The sequence below is a fragment of the Aspergillus pseudonomiae genome (genome assembly GCF_009193645.1).
Source record: "Aspergillus pseudonomiae strain CBS 119388 unplaced genomic scaffold BDV37scaffold_18, whole genome shotgun sequence".
NCBI lineage: Eukaryota > Fungi > Ascomycota > Eurotiomycetes > Eurotiales > Aspergillaceae > Aspergillus > Aspergillus pseudonomiae.
The window spans coordinates 346,032-365,824 of NW_022476010.1; the positions used below are offsets into that span (position 1 = coordinate 346,032).

The following is a 19,793-nucleotide window of genomic DNA, read 5'->3' on the forward strand; positions in this document are numbered from 1 at the left end:
CGGGATATGTAAGAGCACAAGTCAATTGATTTTAAATCCTGGTCGAGCCTAAAACCATACATGAACTATAGTATTTGAAGTGCAGTAATGGTTATCTACCGTTTGTTGCAGCCACGGCACTAATATTAAAATCTAATAATTGCGAACCGGATCACAGAACCACACGAGGGAAAAAGGAAATCTTCAGAAAGACTTATTTTATTATAAAGTATAAGTACATTGTCGTGATTCGTATCAAATATAGTAACTCTAGACCCTAAAAAAATACAAACATTGATCTGCCATCAATTTAAATGCAGTGGCTCAGCAGAAGTCTCTCAACTGTCCTCCGTAACAAGTCCTGGCTGTTCATAATCATAACGAGTATATATTGGGTACGTTTGGTGTAATCGCTTCGTCAAATGACGTAGTCATGTAATCAAAACCCGGTATGAAATCCACACTATTGAGATCGAAAGGATCATCTGGCCAATACTGTGAAGTCTGCCATGGTAGCATAGTTCCTGCATCTTCCAGAGATAGATGGGGCGCAAATAACCCGGCTGGTATTTGCGGCATTGATGATTCGGTCTTGAAGCTTGTGCTTTGCTGTGGCAAACCCGCAGTTTGTGGTGCAAGTAAATCCTGTCCAACGAAATCTTCCGATATGATAGATGGAAAACGCACTGTTTGCGTAGTCTCAGATGTAGTATGCGTAGTCTCAGATGTAGTATCGATTGACTCTGGGCTTGTTCTGTACTCTGTATTTTGCGTATTGTCCAGCTCACTTTCCGATAGACGGTTTTCTGTCTGCCCAAGGGCTCCCAAACGGCAGAGTATGTCGTGGGTAAGCGGATGGCCGTTATCTTCGCATGGTAAAGAGTCCCCAGGCCATCCTTCTCCTTGTGTCATATGTCGATATAGTTTCTGTACAGCGTAGACTAGCCATTTCTGCTGTTCCTCGAGCATCTCGGCGTATCTGTGTTGCAAAGGCCCGTTAGCTACCCAGACCACAGGAAATATAAGTGAATAAGTTGCAATAGGAGGACACACTCACCCACTGGGATACACCTTTTCACGGCCTGACTTTCTCTCTCCATAGTTACAGTTGCTCTTGTCCAGAGTACAACGGCTACAGGGGCTTTCCCCATCGCACTGTGAGGGTCAGCACACCGCAAAATGACGCACACGGGGCTTAAATCACGCTTACCTTGGCTTTCTTTGACCTACATCGGTCGCATGCCTTACATACTCTCTTGCGAGGACGATTGTCGAAAGTAGACTCTTGCGCAGAAGCTGTTGACGCTTGGCGTTTGTTCATTTTGATTATGGAGTAATAGTAACTCAGCTTTACATCTTCAGAATGATGCTTATCGAACAAACTAGTTTGATAATATGGATAGGGTGTCATTAGTCATATATGCAATATTTATGCACACACTTGGGTAAATCTCCTTCCGGGCCCACAAGAGAGCCACATTGTATGTGGGGAGTCGCAAGATCAGAATACTTAATTGGCCGAAATCCGCCACTTTACGAGTGAACACCTTCATGGTGGATCCTGAGGGCCTTGGCGTTCTGGCCAGATTAGTTGATCATCCTGTCAATCCTCCATACGTTGGGAGTGTTTTCCACCTCCAGCAAGTAGAACTGAGGCTGAGCCATTTTCGTTAGGAGAAAAGGGGATGACTTCTAGAGTTTGACGAGGATTTCTCGGAAAGCTCTCCGAATGTTGGCCGTAGAACCAGTTTTCGTCAGGGTCTTCATCGTCATTCTTCATGTGCCATCGTGGAGCTTTCCTTCGATTTTCACTTATTTTTTTTTTTTTTTCCCCTTCTCTTTGGGAAAGTCAAATTCTGCTTTGTACTGTGTAGAAGGCCAATTGTGGCATCTAATCCACATTCACGCAATAAACGAGCTGAACCTGTCGATCTTAAACCAGGCCCTATCATGTGGAAGTTCTATGTTTAATGTGCAGAATGTCTCCTTTGATCTACCTGAACGGATCTTACGCTAGACTCTTTCTCGTCTCCAGAAGTTTGAATGGGTTGTTAGTACTCGCCTTGGTGCGAGGTCTTCTTGCCGTTGAGCCAAATATATATATAGACAGTTATATGCTTATACGCCACTAAGGGCACATAAATTGGTAAGTTTCAATTACACCTGCAGGAACGAGAGCTAAATGAAACTATACGATAATTTGGCTCTTGCCATGCTACTTTAAGTTTAATTCATTCAACTAGGTTGACATACTATTGAGTGCTTTAACTAAGTGCCAATTGTCAATGTGTCAACTCCGCGGGAACTCGGCACCATTGTGTGGAAGATCAATCGTCCAGATAAATGTTATCGATAAGCGCACGGAGGTGGTTAACTACGGAAAGGGTTGATTCTACGCCGTAAATTCACGTAGATTATCTCAGTTCTAAATTACAGACAAAAACACAAAACTTTCCTCAAATGGAATCTCGCCGGTTGGTTGGTGACGTTGAGATCGGGCCGAGACCCGGCACAGACTCCCGATCATGCAACATCGGCATTCTAGAAGATCTATGGCGTAGTTATTTATTTATTAGTTTGTCAACCTTGCCGAGGTCCGCGGCGCGCACACTAAGATCAGTATTGATTTGTTATGAGTTTTGGGACATGTCGCTTTTATTATCCCAACTACTCCGTACCACTACCAACTTTTAGGCACCTTTAGTTGTAAACTGCTGGGCACTGCTTCAGCCCTAAGGAGCTATCGCAAGTCGATAGTGATAACATCATTGTACTTTAACTAACTAATCATGTCAAAAATGCTGACTAAAATAATCTTTACCCGGAAGCACTCCGTGTTATCCGAAGGTCGTCCTAACCTCCATGATATCTCCCTTGGTTTGCTTATCTGTTTCATTCTCCTAGCGGGCAGGTTGCTGGCTTCGCGCGAACAGGACTATGGCCCAGCGAGTATCCTGCCCCCAATGCAATAAAACCTTTTCCAAAAGAGAACATCTAAATCGACACCGGCTGTCCCGTAAGCTCTTGTTTGTCCCAGGTGGATTGCCAGTATTTAAACCGTCGAGGACAGTGGCTAAATGCGAGATGAATTGTTCCAAGTCTAGATACGGGAGAGCGGCCCTTCCAATGTCAGATCTGCTCGAAGCCGTTTTCTAGGAGGTGACGTCACCGCATTATGTGGGAACATGGTCGAATGGATGGCTAACGGTTGTGGGTAGAGATGTTCTCCTTCGTCATCAACGAGGCCACTTTGAATTGGCATCATCGCCGGCGAATGCAAATGTTGCTCGCGTAAATCGGAAGAGAGCAGTGCGCGACGAATTGGCTGAGGTGTCTGCGAGTGAGGAAGTCCCCAATTATGCCGCGGCTCAAGTATGGCAACCATGGTTATTTGTTTATTGCCAGTATAATGTGGATAGAACTGACATGATGGCGCAGCAGACGGAGGGAAACATTGTTCGTGCTGGGTCACGATCAAGTACATCGGCCTTGTCGCCATCAGATCATGCCTACGAGCCTGACGCAGGACTGGCGAATGATCTACCTGTGAGACCACAGACAATTGCCTGGAATGGAGGTCCCACAAAGATGGTCCCTTCGATAGCTGCAACTAGTCTGTCTCCATCGCATGTGCACGATGATGGAAGGGGCTATGGCTCGTACCCGACAGGCGACCAGGCTTTGCTCCCAGTCGCCGACCAGGTTCACTTGTCTAATGGAGCGGTAGCAGAATTCAACCGCAGCCCACTCATGTTTGGCGACATCGACTCTGGGACTGCCTTCCTTGACATGTTGTTGGGCCTCCCAGGCGGCCAAGCGACAGGAACAACAAGTGCAAACCCTGATCAACTAGATATACCCTGGACTGAGAGCGGAACTTCAGATCGGTTGACTATTAGTCCGCCAGTTGAGGCCGAGCCAAAGCACTATCCAGCCCATATCCGCCAGAATGTAAAAAAGGTCCAAAGCTTTTGGTCGACACCACAACGCCTTACCTCCGAGACACAGATATGGTACGAAATTATATCAGGATCATCAGAGAATATCTTTTCTGGGCAAGACCATGAGACATACACAGGGCCTTCACAACAGAACCAGCATGCCGGAGCTGCCGAGATCTGCTTGAACCATGAAATTAGGGCGCAGCTTCAAGATTTGAAACGAAGGCTGCTCAAGAGGCAATGCCACTGTTCTAGCAGTGATGGCCGAATGACTGATGCATGTGATGAACATTACTTTTGTGAAAACTTTAATGGCATCTTTGAACAAGGCCTTTATCTTTACTTAGATAAATATCAGCCGTCCTATCCTATATTGCATATACCTACGTTCAAGCCGCAGGCAGTCCACACGCTTCTGCTGTTTACGATGTGCATGATTGGCCTGTCGTTTGTCAAGACAGAGGAGGCGGTGCGGTTTATCTATCACATATACCCGGTATGTGTTGATGCCGGCTTTGCAGTCCCAACATTCGACTAAACTAAGCCACTGTGCGCCTAGGCTCTTCTGGATGAAGTTTATAGACGCATTATATCCATGACTCCCAGTACCTCCAACCCATCGGCGTTGCTCAGTCACCTTACATTAGCACATCACATGTTATTCCTGCTTGTTGTGACAGAGGTTTGATAGACGATCCCACAATGCCTGGTGTATTTCCGCGTCTACTAATGACTCCTCACAGGGGAACATCTGTCCAACGAAGTCGCAGATGTTATACGGGTATACTCTAACGGTTGGACTTTCCCTATCTTCAGTTCGTCTGAGTACTACAGCTGATAACATTACAGGCTGCACAAAATCTTGGCCTCTTTCATTTACCTGTTGGACAAATATCAGACAATCTTTTCTCGACCACCACCGACGAACATATACGGTGGAAACTGTGGAGTCGAATAGAATCAATAAAGAAGTACGGTCTTCTACATACCTATACGGAGCGTGTCTAAAGATAATTCTAGTCTAATCATCGGCTTGATCCTCTACGACTCTTCGCTCTCCGGAGTCTTCTCAATAAGCCCTGTCATTTCAACGAGCACACTCCACGTCGCCCTTCCATGTGGCTTCGACCTCTACCGTGCTCAATCACCTCAAGAGTGGATGCGCCTAATCCAAGAAGGCTCCAGACTCACTACCCCAACAGTCAAGCTATCACACAACGAATTCTACCTCCCAACCCTGCCCCACCAAGTCCACATGTCGTGCCTGTACGGAATCACGTCTGCCATTCTCGTCCGCCTGATCTCAAACTACCATCGACTCATTATCGGCTCCGACCTGGGCCAAGAGGACTGGCACCAGCATATCCCCTGGCGGGTCTACAACCTCGACAAACGCGCCACTTCGATCACCAACGTGGTCATACACTTCATCCAGCTATACGATACCATCCTCGCGAGCTCCAACCCAAACTGCATCGTCATCTGGCATAATCTATGTCTCCTCCTAACAGCCGACATCCGTCTCCACGAACGAGCAGCCGGCCGCGAGGGTCCCGAAGCCATGCAAACCGCCCGCCAAGCCATCGCCCTCTGGGCCAGCACCCCGGCTGCCCGACGAGCCTGTCTCCACGCCGCCCAGATCTTCCATGCCCTGTCCAACTGGAAACCCATGGACGGCATGGGATTCCAGCCTGCGCGCTGTCTCTTAAACTCCGCGCTCGTGCTTGCCCTATACACACTGGTCAGCCCGAACTCTCCAGATACACGACCCACCGATACGTTCGATCTCGCCACGGCAGACATTGACTGGAAGGTTGTAGGCGACGAGGGGATGAGCGATGGCGAAGGTGAACGGCCGAGGACGGATGATCCGGCGGTGAACTTTATTCGCTTCGGGGGGCCGGTGGTGCTCTTCGGGAAGACGTATTTCGGGGGCGCTCGGCATGCGCGTCGGCTTTTGTTGGATTTTGCCAGTCTTTTGGATGAAGTTGGCAGACATTGGATGGCGAAGTATCCGCGTCTTTTGTATATGATTCATGATACTATGGTAGATGTATATACGGGTGGGAATATGGGGGAGGTGGCTGCGTGATCGGGTCCTGGTTGGGGATTATAATGCAGTATATGATGTCTCAGTGGGTGAAATATATCAAAGCAAATTTAAATTAACAGAATTTACAAACTAAGACGCGGGTCGACTCTTGGTAGCTATTCCACCTGTAGGTCATGTAGGATTTGGATTCTTGTATGATTTAGTATCATAACACGCTCGGTAAAGTCCATTGAACCCTCGGATGGTAGAACCGTCCCGTGGAGTCCTCAGAGTTGACCGGATCTGTGTATGTTAGGTATGAGGAAGAGATGTAGCGCTGTAATCTGTGTGTGCTTCACTCAGGCTCTAATAAAGCTCTGGATGGGGCATAATAGTAGTCTCAAAGTATTCATTTTGAGTTACAGCGGCAGACCTCCTCTCCTCTATAAGTCGCAATCTGAACCCCTTCGCCTCCTCCATAGTCATGTATGCAAAATCCAAATTTGCGTAAACCATATCTTTAAGCTCCTGGGGTAGGGATCGGAGAGCCTGCTGAATGGTCATTTCCCTCTCTATGGCCCAATCCTCTCGTTGTGGTGGCACGTTCGAAGACGAGATAATCCGCAGGTGAGGATCAACCAAGAGTAACGCCAGGATTTTGCGATGACCAGGTCTGGAGCGGTCTTCCAATGAGAAAGGGGATTCGCGATGCTGCAGAATGTTCGCGAACGTAAGAAGACGCCCTTCCTTGGTGACCACGCTACCAAGCTCTTGAGTGACATCGATTGATTCGCTCTCGTAGATGCCTACCGGAAAGTCGTAAATATCTTGTAATAGCTGATAGATTTCTTTCATGTTGTCCCATATAGCTAAATCTGTAAATGCACGTTGACGGAAAGAGAGAGTCCCCTCGGTGATATTATCACTGTCATAATAGTAGATCGCCGATGCGCAGATGTGCTCATTCTGCATATACTCGGTTAGTTAAGTGATCTGAGAGCAACTCCATGGAAACAAAGAAGCATAGAAACTACAAGGAAAGGAAAAAATGAAAGCAAAGATGAAGACGAAGACGAAAGCCCGAGACTTACAAGTCGCCCTTGCACGTGCCATGACCCTCCGTGATATTCAGGTTTCTCAGGCGTCAACTCGATGTTGACGAGCTTCACTATTATCTGCAGGCCAGTCTCTTGAAACTTATGTAGGTTAACAATGTCAGAACTCCCAAATGTAGGTGGGAAAAAATTCCTTAGCGAGGGAATTCTAACAATTCCAACTGGTCGTAACCGACGGCCCTCTGACGAGTCGTAATCAGAGTCAGAGTCATCATATTCCACCAGCCTAGGACATTCCATCCGCCAATAGCCGCGTTTCGTGTAGGTTAATGTTGTATTCCAGAGCGGGATAGCCTGGGCAATGATTTTTTCAATGACACGATAAAGGCGCGCATTCTGCCGCGGGTGAAGATTGTTGATATAAGATACTATGGCGCATAAACCATTGTCGAGGAGATCCACGTCACAAGGCAGCCACTGAAACTCCCAGCTATACTGTTTGCGATTGCTAAACCAAGGATGTTCGCGAGTATCAGAAAGAAGAACCGTTCCGTGTCCGATAATGTCAAGGGACCTTTCAAGCTTAATCAAAGAATCAGAGATAGCTCTCGTTCGGTTAAAGACAACCGGGAAAAGAGATGGATCTACAAGGTCCGCAACCTTGTCATCGGAGCCTGGATGACAATCCTTTCCTGTAAGACTATCTTCGAGTATTCGCACACCTTCCTTCAATGCGTTCTGTAGTTCATCCGAGATTGCAGTGTCCGACTTGACGACCCCAGAATCGAACACGACAACATGGCCAGTGGCGGAATACTTTTGCGCTTTCCACTTCACCTCATCCATGATCCAACGCACCATATTAGGGGTAATTTCCTCATCACTGGCAGCGATCTCTCTGCGCCATTTGGCGGTAGTTGCCTCGTCGAATACCTGAAAGTCAATTGTCAGTCTTCCCATAGCTAAATTACGAGTAGCAGCCATGAATTTGTGTTCTCTCACCTCCAGGTACCACCCCGGCTTATCAGTAATGGAGTTTAGGACTCTCATGATAAGGAGTTCTCGATATGTACACAGTTTCCTGTCACAGTAGTTAGCAACATAAAGTGGTTTTTGAAAATATCCTTACCTAACATATTCATCACCCATGTCTGTGAGTCGCAGAACATGCGGGAAACGGTCTGTTGCTCTACAGGAGTAATCATAGAGATTTAACGGTAGCGGAAAGCCAGGGAGCTCTGCTTTCGCCATTTCTGTGTCTCAATGTAGCCGTATCAAAACTATATGAACGGTCACTGTGGTGAAATTGTCATTAAGGCTGGGTTAAAGATTTATTATATCTGTGAGACATGGCAAGGGCACGATAGGGTTGAGAACGGTTCTGCGAGAGACTAGAAAGCGTAGTGTATCGGAGTTTATGGAGGTTGTGTTCCAAAGCAGTCGAACGCGCACTAGCAAGTCTTTGTCCGGGGTGAAGTGAATTGAAGTAAAGCCTTCACTTTATCTCAGGCAGTGTGACTAGCGCGACCTTGATTACTTTTGCAACACAACCTCCTTAAGTACTCGGCATTCACCTGTTAAATTGGTCGGGCTAACCACGTCCTCGTGGCGGGGGAGTCTGGAAACCACGAGTGCTACATGCTCTTTAAGAAGTTCCTGCTCCTGCATGTCCTGCTGGTAAAATATTAGCCTAGAGATACAAATATTACCGAAGCTAACCTGAGCTAATACCATATACTCCCTACATATTCTCAAATTAATACTAAACATTAGCAGTTCACCGCCAGTACATGACTTATTAACATTTGGCAGGTTCTTACCTTGTTGCCAGGTCAACAACCCTTTTATAAATTATGCAATCTTGATGAATACTACTCGTTCTTCGAAATATTGATATAACAGAGAGTGACAACTGCATGAAATTCCCACCGAGTATTGACTGTCAGATCATCGTCTAAGAGTAGGCGGTAGGGATGCAACATATGTGTCTTCCCAATACGCAATATAGAACTGCACCTTCCCTGACCAGTTTAACTGCACCTAGCTATTTGTCCATATCGGGCGATAGGCTGTTTTCGGCGATCCTTGATACCAGTATATGACGGCTTTTGCTCATCGCAGTGTGAATCATCAGTTCATCGGCTCCAAGAGTAGGGTCAGAGCATCATACACCTTCACATGGCGTTCACAACATGGTTTGCATCCTGAGCGGGGACGAATGATGTTAGTCTTCTTTGGTCTTGGAGGTGCCGGTTTATACATAATTGTGGTTGTAGTTAACTTCAGATTTAGTATTAGAGTAAGATTAGCCAACGTTATGGAAAGCTCTTCACCTGACCCACAACCCTACCCCAACTCACATGAACTCCTGCCATAGGTGACAGAGTATGGAAGGTAAACGATTGCTGTTCACGTCTGCCACTGGATCATAGGCTCAGTTCGGTTAGCGTCTGGCCATTGCCGGTTTTCCAGTACTTGGTTAGTCGTCCTTAAAATCTCCATATAGATTCTGCACCGGTGGTAAAGAGCCACGAGAACGGCACTCTATACATACTCCACCTCGCATACGTGTCGATCATTGGTTCAAGTACTCGAAGTCTCCAGAGAAGAACAAGAATCACCAGCGCTCTCGCTTATCAGGACAGATAACCGTAATAGTGGAGTCGATCCACCTTCCTAATGAGGTGCGCGGGCGCGACGATATCGGGAATCCCAGTCTCGAGCAATTTAAACCAGGACAAGCCAGCGAAGATAAAAGGGACAATAAATTCCCTGTCTTTCCTTTCACCTCTCACAACAACCGGAAGAAATTGTAAAATGGTATCTCCATGCTACCGTCGACCTCTCACCCGTAGAACCTAGCAACTAACATGACTCACCAGGATAAAACAGAGCTCCTCTATTTAAACGACGCCTCCCTACAGAAATGGACAACTACAGTCCTCTCCTGTCAGCCGATATCGCAATTACCAGAAAATGAAAAGAGTCTCGCAAAGACACTTGCCCCGGAAAGCTTCGCTCTCACCACCCGTGAAACGGTCTTCTACCCACAAGGCGGAGGCCAACCCAGCGATACAGGCGTGATTGCTCTCGCAGACACAAGTAACGACTCCGCCTTCAAGGTTCTTCTTGTTCGGAAAACCATGGATGGGACTGTTCTCCACCTGGGGGAGTTCACCGATCAGCCCTGTTTTACGGACGGCCAGTTAGTTTCGCAGGTTATCGACTGGGCAAAACGCGACTATCACTCCCGCCTCCATACGGCGGGCCATATCATCGGTCTGGCCATGCGACTGCTGGCTCCTGTGCTTGGGCAAAGGAAGAAGGTTAAGGCGAACCATGCACCGGGGCAGGCCTGTATGGAGTTTGAGGGCTTACTTTATACTGAGCATAAGGCAGTCATTGAGGAGAAGGTGAACGAATTGGTAGGTATGAAACTTCCTGTTACTACTGAGTGGTGGGATGAAGACCGCATAAAAAATGCCGACCTGAATATGGTGGAGGGATTACAATTGGGAAATAATGGACAGGCGAGGATCGCCCTGATCGGAGATATTGACGCCAATCCATGTGGTGGAACGCATGTAGAGCATACTGGTTTGACCGGTTTTATCACTATTCGGAAGATTGCCAGGCAAAAGGGGGTCAGCAAGCTGTCTTATGAAGTGCCTGTTTCAGTGTGAGATATGGAATCTCCACTCTGGTAATACCAAGTTTACAGCGTGACTTTTATCCACTATATAAGTAACAGGGTAAAGAGTATTCTCACTTCCGCTGTTTTGTGGTGGGGGGGGGGGGGGAGTGTATAAGTTTGTAGAATGAGGGACAGAGGTCTGGATCCGAGGCGACGATAGCCTTTCTATATCTATCACCCTGAAAACTAACTATCCACGTAGATGGTTAGTTGACAAGTTAGTTGTGACTTGGAGTCCAGCCGGTGTACGGTAAACATACAATGGCTGGTAAACTAGTTATATGCACTGTAGTAATTACATTTCGGTCTCTGGTTTCATACTATGTCCTTGAAGCTCTAACCCAAAAGTGCTATTTTATTACTATAAACCTACCAGATATGGCTGAACTTGAGCAGAAGGCTCTTACCACTCCGGACTTTCTCGAACAAGAATGCAGTTTCTGCTGAAGAGAGAAAAGGATATTTAGGAAGAAAACACGCGTGAGAGTCACGGTATGGTGGCGTCCATTCGTCTTTACTTTCCCAGTAGGAGAAAAAGAAATTAATATATCTACCAATTGAAATAATTACACGCCAGCCACCACAAATCTCCATGTCATCACAAGTACCGTGGTACCCCGCGAGTTGAGGCGGGCCTCAGTGGCCACTGGCCAACTTGATTTCCTTTGTCAATTCTCATCAAACCCCGAAAACCTGAGCATCTCATATGGGTCTGGTAGTGTATACTGAGTACAGAGTATAAATATTTATATAATAGAATATTTAGACTAAAGCACATGACTACTAGGGATCTAAGAAGCTTCGTCCTTTTTAAAAATCCTAATTTCTATCTCCTAACCAAAGGTGGTGAGAGCTTTTACCATTGAACTAGAAGACAACGTCACTAGGTGAGAAACCTCACGAGTTGGAATGAGTCGCTTATGTCTCAGCTAGTCTTGTCTCACAGTACTGCCAAGAGCTCCCTTGCATATGAAAGCCTCAGGGTCTGGATGTCAGCTCTTACGCCCTCGAGTTCCACATCTAGAATCCTTTTCAAGGCAACAACTTTTACTGATCGTCAGCCGCTGAATAAGACCGCAGCCCCCGAGCCCCACGTACAGCCTTGTGTTCTTGAAGATCACCAGCTCCCACTAAATCAGAAATTAGCGCGTCTGTGTCAGATCAGACAAATCTCACCTAATTTCTTAAATCCTAGCTGAGAGCTAATATTTTGTGTTTTTGTATGGAGTTGGGTAGTAATATATTTGACAAGCGGCTGGGTTATGCCATTCTGTATTTCATGATATTAGCTCGATTTTCGACGAATTTTATTTCCATTAAGTTAAAGTTTATATATGGTTTAAAAGATGCTAGAAGAATAAACTCTCAAGTTGACAGGTACTAGTGACCTTTAATTACCAGTGTATGATAAATCACTACCTCCTTCATGCAGTTTACCCTAAATCAAAGGAAGCGCTAGCATTCTGGGCTGAGACAGTGTGACCCGGGCTGCATCCGGGATGTATCATGTAACATCCTAATTGGAACAGGGTGCTTGGCGATCTACACACCTGCATGCTCAGCTCGTCAGCTCAAGGGCTTCCCCGCGCACGTCGAGGTAACCTCGACAAACATAAGCCCTACCGGTCGGTAGATCATTCGCTGGTAGTTATAGGGCACCTGAGGATCGTTTCCTGGTGCAGTGGTATTGGGGCTGCTTACACGCGTTCACCTCTGTCGTTGCTTTTTCCAGGCCACCCTCCGTAGTCATTCAGTGGGGAATGCAACGCATCTCAATTGAGGCTGGCGTACCCCACAATCAGCAGATGCGCAACCTTCTGGCCCTGGTCGGCCCGGGTTGGTACTTTCTCTGTCATCCTGCAGATGGGGGCCGCAAGCCCAATGAGGATATTGGCCTCCTGACAACATGTCTGAGAGGCAGAGGGAGTTTTGCCTGCCTTGGCATTGAGGCAGTCTGTGATTATGGTCTGTAAGCCTTGGCTACGATGCATACTCCATGGGGATGTTCCAGGGCCAGGACCGTACCTATAAAGGAGGGATTGCGCTCCCTCAAACAGGAGACAACTCTGCCCAGAACAAGCACATTCTCTTCTTTATCCAGAGCCTACATCAGCATTACGCTTAAAGCCCATCTGAGTCATATCCTCAATTGTCGTGATACAATATGAAGATCTCCTCTGCTTTTCTCTATACCTTCCTCGCCATCACCACTCTGGGTGTTGCGAGCCCTACAGGCAACAACGCCGTTGCCGCCGAAGATGTCACGCCAGTGCAGGCTAGAACGGAGTCTCTTTTCGACAAGCGTAAGAGCTGCAGCGGTGAGAGGAAAGATTCAGACGTGTGTGGCGGAAAGAAGCTCGCAACGCAAAACTCCTTTCATAACTGGTACTTTACTCTGTTGTCTTAGCAGGAACTGGGACACTTTGCTAATATAACCTGATAGCAAAACGATAACCAAGGGCAAGTGCTGCGCTAAGAATTCCGACGGAACCGGAGGAATCGACGTGAACAAGGGAGGTGGTGAGAACTGTGGATATTGCTTCAGTGGCAAGTGCTCTGGCTGATAGGCCTCGGCATGATAATGTCTCGCATGGCATCAGAAGGAGGATATTCAGGGATTTGTTATACAGGATATCGGCGAAACTGTCTCTAGTTGGCGGTAAATAGCACAAATTCGATATCACCAAATGTAAGGCTTGATATGTATGCCCATAGTAGATTGTTCCATTTCAAACAGTGTAAATATGGTTATTCCTTTGACCCCCACGCCTTGTACGTACTATGAGTTGTATTTGTTCCCAGTCTGGGCTTTGAATGCTGTCACCACCTCGTTGGAAAACTCATCATGATCCTGTAGGTAAAATTCTTCCAGGTTCGGCGCATGCTCCGCGATTAGTTGTGCGACCACCTGGGCATGTGTGCTCATTGAGGATGACCTTAAATTCATAGAAGCTGTCAACATATGAACCACTCTATAGAAGCCAGAGGGATAGTTATACCGTGATACTCGCTCCTCAGGCACCGCTGCTCCGAGTTCAAGCTGCCTTAAGTGTGGAAAGAGCGGTCGTTCGATGGTTGACCAGCCATGCAAGTCATAGGAGCCAAATATCTCACAAGATTCAAGTTCACGACAATGCGTTCCCAGCGAAGTGATCGCTACTATTGACAATTTGCACTGAACCTGGAATACCAAGTCCTGAAGGTCACGCATATCCTCGAAAATCTGGATGAACTCTTGGTCTGTGAGTGCGGGGAACGCTGGGGGGTCCTCGAATGAAGATATACACAGTCTGCGTAAATTCTTCAATCCTTTAAGTGCAAGTAGGTCTGTGGCCGGCCAAAGTCCGTCCTGGCAAAATGCAATCTCAAGTTCAGTAAGCTTGGTGAGTGACCTAACCAGTGGAAAGGGGCTCAGTTCGTTATCGTCAACGGTAAGTACAAGATTAGTAGCAGATTTGATGGCTGCAGTGAGGGGTTCGACTGCTTTCGATCTCAATTGAACTGTGAGGCGCCGGATAGACTTAAAAGGAGCCTCTACCCCATCCATGGCCCTCTCAATCATCCCATAGGTGATGGTCTTTCCCAGTTCCAAGTCCTCCAGACCATTATGACGGGCAAGGTAGGCAAGCATCTGGTCGTCGACGAAGGCGTCCATAAAAGATGGAAGACGAATTGATCTCAGAGATCTGCAACCGTCAAAGAATTTTATTAGGCGGTCGGTGTTTATCCCCTCGAATGCATAATCGATCAAAACGCTCTGTAATCGTGGACAACGGGTTTCCAGAAGGTTGAGTAAGTCTTCAGCCGGCTCAGACCCGTAAAACCTGAATTCCTCCAAGCTCGGTTGTATGTATTGACCAAGCCATAATTTTTCTCCATTTTCTGGAACATACAAGTCGATTGTCAGGCGCTTTAGCCTTGGGAACTCTAGGGTACGGAAACATGTATGTTGTTTTCCATCCTCTTGACCCCCAAAATTCAGCTCACGAACCTGACGCGCGTAGAATTGGCGGTGGTGATCTAGGCTCGAGGCCAAAGCTGCCACCGGCGGCTTTTGCCAAAGGACACTGATGGCTTCCGCAGCCCAGGACTTGTTCACCAAGGCTGCCGATCGCAGAGAAGTGAGATCATCACAGAGATACTCCATAACTCGGCGTAGTAACTCCGGTAGAAGCGGCCCACTGAAAAATGCCGGACTGATTTCAACGTCTAACATTTTCACTGAATGCACTCCTTAGCAGCTTGAAAGAGAAAAGAGTATGACGAATAAGCCTACCGTTGGCTGTATTTCTCTCCATAACGACTGATGGCTTGAAGTATATTCAGTTGCCAGATAAATACGATTCGCCTGGTGTTCTGACTCCGTGCTTCCCTTGATGAACGATGGCCACGAGTCTACCAGGGGCGGGGATTTGGTGGATAATAAGAAAATAAAGAGATATACATACGGAGAGCTAGAGGAGAGTGAAAGTAAGAAAAACAATCTCGCAAGGCCAAGTGCGGGACAAATCATCAGCTGACATAAGTTGATACAACAGAATAATAATAGCGAATAATAATATCAATGCTAATACTAATACGAATCTGCAGCGGAGAAAGAATGGAAGCCGATCCTTTTCTAAACTTTTATTTTTTGCCCAAGTTACCAACGGTGGTGTATTCTACTGAAACAGTACTTCAACTAGTCAAAACAAATTGGGGTTCCCGGCGGAGAGAAACGGAGTTCAGCTGGCACAGACTCTTTTTTTTTTTTACTTTTTCCTGATGATCGCCATTGGGGCGAAAAGAAAAGAAAAAAATAGCTATACGAGGTTCAGTAGCGTTTCTGTTCAAACATATTTTTGGCGACATATTTTTATTTTATAGACACTGCTACTGCCCGTCGTACCTAATAGTTCTTTAGACCCAAAAAAACGGCAGTAACATCGTAGGCCTCAGGAGATAATTTTCTGGAGTATCCATCTTCTGGTTTAGTTTAAAACAACATCTCACATCTCCCAGTTTCAACAAATGTTCGACGACTGCAGCTCTCTACTAATTCCGCTGAATGGAATCTTCCAACATATCAACTCTTAGTTGACATATTGGGGCAACAGTCGTCTTAGTGACAGATAGCGTGCACATTGATATTCTCGCCCAGGTTATATCTGGTTCAAGCACGCCTTGAGTATACGGGAAGTCCTGTTCCCTATACGTTATAGTCGTAAGTATTGGGTTGGTATAGAATAGATGATCATTGACACTACTCTTCTCTCTGACTTGAAAAGACTGGGAGTATAGCGGCTATACCTAGTGGTTGTTGAATTAGTTCCCCATAGCCACCACTATTGCCGGCATCTCATTGTTCAGCGCCAGAAGCGACTAGCATTGGAAGCGCGAGCATCTTTCAAAGCCAGATTTTTATACACTTCAGTCGGCAACACATCAATACAGTTGCTTCACGGAGTGTATCTGTCCAGTGGACGCCAACCAATAGTATCTTGTTGCTCTGAGCTTAAATTGCCATAAGCCTCAAAGTATCCACGGTCATATAAGACGAAGACACTTATTGTCAATCTTCTCGGCTTGTCCGAATGTGGGAAGTCTCTCGGGCAGTGTCCCTGTCGACCTCCTCGGATATAGACTTGGCTTCGGGTCGGTCGGGTCGGGTTGAATTCCCAAGGGTTCAACGGTTCAACCCGAGCTGTACCGAACCGACCCTGTTCGTAAACCAGACAGCCTTCAGTGTCCTGGATTTCTACGTCCGGTTCGGATGATCCGTCATTTGTTTTCATTCTTAAGAGACATTGTATACGATACACCACCTAATATTCAAGTATGACAACAATCAAGTTCCGACTTGATATGGTCGGTGGTAAGTATTAGAATTAAGGGGATGGGAAGTCGACTACCAACACCGGTGTCTAGGCTGCAGAAGGTGTACCATATAATAGGAACACGGTTGATATGAATATGTGGCAGCTGTACGTATGTCTTCGTCTGGTTGTGTGGCAAATGGGCTTGGAGATAAACCATATATGGAATCAAGTGTTCTGAGAGGTGGACAAGGCATGTATTGTTCAGTCATGGTCCTGGAGTAGCAAAGAGGCCCACTTTCTCGGTGGACCTCGGATATCAGTATGGGATCTGTGGCTTTGAAAGGGTTATGGAGTTTTGTCGCTTTTTGGAGGATGAGAAGATATTGGGCGAGTATGGACGGACGACGGTGAGAGTACCTGAGCAACTTCGTATGGCCGAATCAACTATAAGAGGTGAAATAGGTTTCTGACAAGGTGCAATTTGTATATGACTGGTGTTTTCCAAACTCGACTAAAGGGGAGAAGATAAACAAAGAGATATGAGCGGACTGGGTTCACGCGAGCATAACTGGAATACATCATCAGCGTACAAGCACATATATGCAGAGGGGCATCTGATACTTACTTTCCCAGTTCCAGTCTTCCATAACCCTGAGCCAATGCAACTCACCTTTAATGGTGTAGTTGATAAACCCCGCCCTTGTGACAGGATCTGTACCTTTCTGAAATGCAGCTGAGTCCGGGAAATCCGACGACCTTGTACCTGACCACGTTTCCGCAGAAGGCGGCTTCAGTCCCTCTTGACACGTAGTGCTGTCGCTCTGGGGAACACGAAGAGAATCGTAAAGCGTCGTGGTATCCATCGCGCGACGGCTTAGTATGGGAAAAGGCCGGTGAGCTTTCATCAGGTCACGTAGGCCGTGGTGTGTCTCAAATTCGTCCCTTCTTCGCCATACCTCTATTGTCATATCTCTACATCGATCTGGTACTGCGGTCATCAAGCGTCGAGACATGAGCTCCCAGCGCTGGCGAACCCACTCTCGATCATCATCGTCAAACGTCTCACAGCCTGCTATCATCAACGGAAATATTTGCGCATGTATCGTCCGAGATGATGGGGGTGTAGTGGCGAGAAAGACGAGAATTTTCTGTGCTAATTTTGACATTGAACATGAGGCGGGAAGCTCCGGGACTGCTTGCCGAAGGAGCAGAAGCGCAGCGCCTCGGTATGCCTCTGCGGTCTGTATCAAGTCGGAAATATTTGAACTCGAGCTGTCCGAGTCTACAGGTGAGACCCAGCCCTCAAGAGCCATTTTTATTTCAATGGCTTTCGAGATTATCGCAGGAGAATTGCGATTCTCCGGTCGGCCGCGGACACGACGAACAAGCTCCGCCAGGCGGCCAATTGATGGAAAGAGTGCAGTACTACAACCCATGAGCGGGTCAATCTCCTTTTCCTCTATATAAGGTAGTATAGAAGTGTATGTAGCCACAGGCTCAGTGATCGTGGCATCTGTAGGTTCAGTGCATGTCAAGCGAGAAATGACGTTCCTGTATAACCAAGTGTTGACAAGGAATTTCAGACATTCCAGCTCACTATTTACTGGTCCCGAAATAAAGTTTTCCTTGACAGCACGCTGAATGAGAACTTGAGCGTCGTTGAGATGAGTGGCTCCCGTTGTTGGTGCGTGACAATCCCAGGACTCGGCGAAGGCAAGGGCGAGTCTGGTGGCAATGGCAGCCTCCAAGGGCATCGTGCTGTTGTCCATACCGATGATGAGAGCTTGACCGCTGAGATTTAAATGCTTCATGCTGAGTAGATTAAGTTGCTGTTGGGTATTGCTTATGTGTGCACAGGTCATTGCGGCTAGAGCGTGGTAAAGTGCAGGACAATCACGCGCCATAGGCCAGACAAGCCCTTGCCATGGGTCCATGCTTTCGTCTTCTCTGATAGATAGTATTTTGGACGTGTGCCCCATGAAGAAACGCCCAATCATCTCCTGGCTATTGTCTGGGAACTGTAGCTGACGGACCAGGGTATCCAATTCATTTGGATCAAAACTGTCGGATCCAAGTATATCAGCATAGAAGCCCCCGCCGGGCGGGATGTCAGGTTGCCAATGGACCTCCTCAACATCAACTCTTTGGAATCTCTCATCTTTCTGGATAATCTCTTCATGGCTTTGAATGGCCCTGCATAGGTCATCGTCGCTTGCCGAAGCGTCTTCAGTTGTCTCCAAGCCCAAGTCATGAAGCCCTGTCAATTCGTGGTTAGCCGGATTCACTGCAACCGCGGATGAGAAACAGTCAAGGTGGGGAGGCTCCGTAGATGTCCCGGTAGAGGAACTGTACATCCAATGCGCGATTGACTGCTCTTGTTCTAAGAGTCCAAAAGTTGAGTCACTAGCCATGTCCCCCGTACCGACCGCTGTGCTGTCTGCAGTGACCGTCTCATGCAGTGCCGTTGTAGACGGGTAAAATATATTAGTTAGGGGAGACCAGAAATCTTCAAAGGCAGCCTGTGCCATGGAAGAGCTAACAGGCGCGTCACTGTTTTCCCGGAGCGAACGATAGGATGATTTTGTCGGCCGACGCTCTCTCATCTTCCGAGAACCTGTTGGGGGATTAGTGATGCTTTTAGAAATAGGTAATTGACGCATTCTGTACAGTACCATCACCTGCAATGCGCTCATTGTTAATCTTTTCCACGGCTCTCCATCTGAGGAAGTTCGGATAGCCACCACAGGTAGTTCCTTGACGAGAGCATTGTTGACAGGACGGTCTTGTCTCGTCGCATTTTACCCGCCTCGCTTTACATGTTATACATCCTAAACTTACGCCATCAGTCTTGGTTTAAGCATATCACCATGGAGCGGAATAAAATACCATTGCGACTCTTTGTCTGCTTTTGCCTTGGCGTCGTCTTCATTCTTAAATGCCTGTGCGCTGAGAGTGACGGGTCTGCCTTTCTCAGTTGCGCCGTGGAATCAACATGGCGGAAAGGTTGCGGATGACCTGAACAAGGCAGAGGGAGGGGTCGATCATGTGCCATGATAAGACCTAATTCAAGACATCTTGTGGGCCTGGTCTAGCCTCAACCACCTTACGCATCTTCCTACATAAACAAACAATAATCCTCGAATAGCGAGGAGGTTCTCTATCTTTGATTGTCTTGACCTATAGTAGCCACGTCTAAAATGTCCAGGATTCCCGTGCAGTACACAGATGGCCTTATCAATTGCCTCGCCCAGACTGACAGCAACCCTACTCATGATAATGTTATCTCTCTAACTT

At 47.1% G+C, this 19,793-nt stretch overlaps 8 protein-coding genes across 8 annotated transcripts; 4 read left to right on the forward strand and 4 right to left on the reverse strand.

Moving 5' to 3' along the window:
- Window positions 1–247: 247 nt before the first annotated feature.
- BDV37DRAFT_243474 (uncharacterized protein) lies at window positions 248–1,425 on the reverse strand. Its single transcript, XM_032081444.1, has 3 exons — window positions 1,190–1,425; window positions 1,037–1,134; window positions 248–958 (listed from the first exon to the last, which is right to left on the reverse strand). The coding sequence occupies exons 1-3, from the start codon at window positions 1,388–1,390 to the stop codon at window positions 355–357; spliced, it is 903 nt and encodes a 300-aa protein (XP_031943563.1). The 5' UTR covers window positions 1,391–1,425; the 3' UTR covers window positions 248–354.
- Window positions 1,426–3,249: 1,824 nt separating this feature from the next.
- On the forward strand, window positions 3,250–4,574 carry BDV37DRAFT_68790 (uncharacterized protein). The gene has a single exon (XM_032091065.1). It carries the CDS (start codon window positions 3,406–3,408, stop codon window positions 4,456–4,458), a length of 1,053 nt encoding a protein of 350 aa, XP_031943564.1. The 5' UTR covers window positions 3,250–3,405; the 3' UTR covers window positions 4,459–4,574.
- BDV37DRAFT_68791 (uncharacterized protein) lies at window positions 4,575–6,049 on the forward strand. Its single transcript, XM_032091066.1, has 3 exons — window positions 4,575–4,714; window positions 4,770–4,891; window positions 4,941–6,049. The coding sequence occupies exons 1-3, from the start codon at window positions 4,691–4,693 to the stop codon at window positions 6,010–6,012; spliced, it is 1,218 nt and encodes a 405-aa protein (XP_031943565.1). The 5' UTR covers window positions 4,575–4,690; the 3' UTR covers window positions 6,013–6,049.
- Window positions 6,050–6,318: 269 nt separating this feature from the next.
- BDV37DRAFT_281157 (DUF4246 domain-containing protein) lies at window positions 6,319–8,258 on the reverse strand (the record flags this gene model as incomplete). Its single annotated transcript, XM_032086760.1, has 5 exons — window positions 6,319–6,918; window positions 7,044–7,148; window positions 7,221–7,940; window positions 8,010–8,088; window positions 8,137–8,258. The coding sequence occupies 5 exons, from the start codon at window positions 8,256–8,258 to the stop codon at window positions 6,319–6,321; spliced, it is 1,626 nt and encodes a 541-aa protein (XP_031943566.1).
- Window positions 8,259–9,739: 1,481 nt separating this feature from the next.
- BDV37DRAFT_68820 (Threonyl/alanyl tRNA synthetase) lies at window positions 9,740–10,749 on the forward strand. Its single transcript, XM_032091067.1, has 2 exons — window positions 9,740–9,827; window positions 9,890–10,749. Exons 1-2 carry the CDS (start codon window positions 9,825–9,827, stop codon window positions 10,688–10,690), a joined length of 804 nt encoding a protein of 267 aa, XP_031943567.1. The 5' UTR covers window positions 9,740–9,824; the 3' UTR covers window positions 10,691–10,749.
- Window positions 10,750–12,773: 2,024 nt separating this feature from the next.
- On the forward strand, window positions 12,774–13,443 carry BDV37DRAFT_68842 (uncharacterized protein). Its single transcript, XM_032091068.1, has 2 exons — window positions 12,774–13,086; window positions 13,145–13,443. Exons 1-2 carry the CDS (start codon window positions 12,866–12,868, stop codon window positions 13,263–13,265), a joined length of 342 nt encoding a protein of 113 aa, XP_031943568.1. The 5' UTR covers window positions 12,774–12,865; the 3' UTR covers window positions 13,266–13,443.
- A 37-nt stretch (window positions 13,444–13,480) lies between these two features.
- Window positions 13,481–14,848, reverse strand: BDV37DRAFT_270144 (uncharacterized protein; the record flags this gene model as incomplete). The annotated part of the gene is made up of 2 exons (XM_032084502.1): window positions 13,481–13,637; window positions 13,701–14,848. The coding sequence occupies 2 exons, from the start codon at window positions 14,846–14,848 to the stop codon at window positions 13,481–13,483; spliced, it is 1,305 nt and encodes a 434-aa protein (XP_031943569.1).
- Window positions 14,849–17,053: 2,205 nt separating this feature from the next.
- BDV37DRAFT_281161 (fungal specific transcription factor domain-containing protein) lies at window positions 17,054–19,159 on the reverse strand (the record flags this gene model as incomplete). Its single annotated transcript, XM_032086761.1, has 2 exons — window positions 17,054–17,067; window positions 17,125–19,159. The coding sequence occupies 2 exons, from the start codon at window positions 19,157–19,159 to the stop codon at window positions 17,054–17,056; spliced, it is 2,049 nt and encodes a 682-aa protein (XP_031943570.1).
- Window positions 19,160–19,793: the final 634 nt, after the last annotated feature.

What these genes read in the sequence shown, in the direction of transcription:
- BDV37DRAFT_243474 (XM_032081444.1), bottom strand. Translation starts at nt 1,390, where the DNA reads ATGACACCCTATCCATATTATCAAACTAGTTTGTTCGATAAGCATCAT. An exon ending in GTAGGTCAAAGAAAGCCAAG is followed by an intron (nt 1,135 to 1,189) that starts GTAAGCGTGATT and finishes TGACCCTCACAG; the next exon opens with TGCGATGGGGAAAGCCCCTG. An exon ending in GAAAAGGTGTATCCCAGTGG is followed by an intron (nt 959 to 1,036) that starts GTGAGTGTGTCC and finishes TTTGCAACACAG; the next exon opens with ATACGCCGAGATGCTCGAGG.
- BDV37DRAFT_68842 (XM_032091068.1), top strand. Translation starts at nt 12,866, where the DNA reads ATGAAGATCTCCTCTGCTTTTCTCTATACCTTCCTCGCCATCACCACT. An exon ending in CAAAACTCCTTTCATAACTG is followed by an intron (nt 13,087 to 13,144) that starts GTACTTTACTCT and finishes ATAACCTGATAG; the next exon opens with CAAAACGATAACCAAGGGCA.
- BDV37DRAFT_68790 (XM_032091065.1), top strand. Translation starts at nt 3,406, where the DNA reads ATGATGGCGCAGCAGACGGAGGGAAACATTGTTCGTGCTGGGTCACGA.
- BDV37DRAFT_68791 (XM_032091066.1), top strand. Translation starts at nt 4,691, where the DNA reads ATGTTATACGGGTATACTCTAACG. An exon ending in TATACGGGTATACTCTAACG is followed by an intron (nt 4,715 to 4,769) that starts GTTGGACTTTCC and finishes ATAACATTACAG; the next exon opens with GCTGCACAAAATCTTGGCCT. An exon ending in CGAATAGAATCAATAAAGAA is followed by an intron (nt 4,892 to 4,940) that starts GTACGGTCTTCT and finishes AGATAATTCTAG; the next exon opens with TCTAATCATCGGCTTGATCC.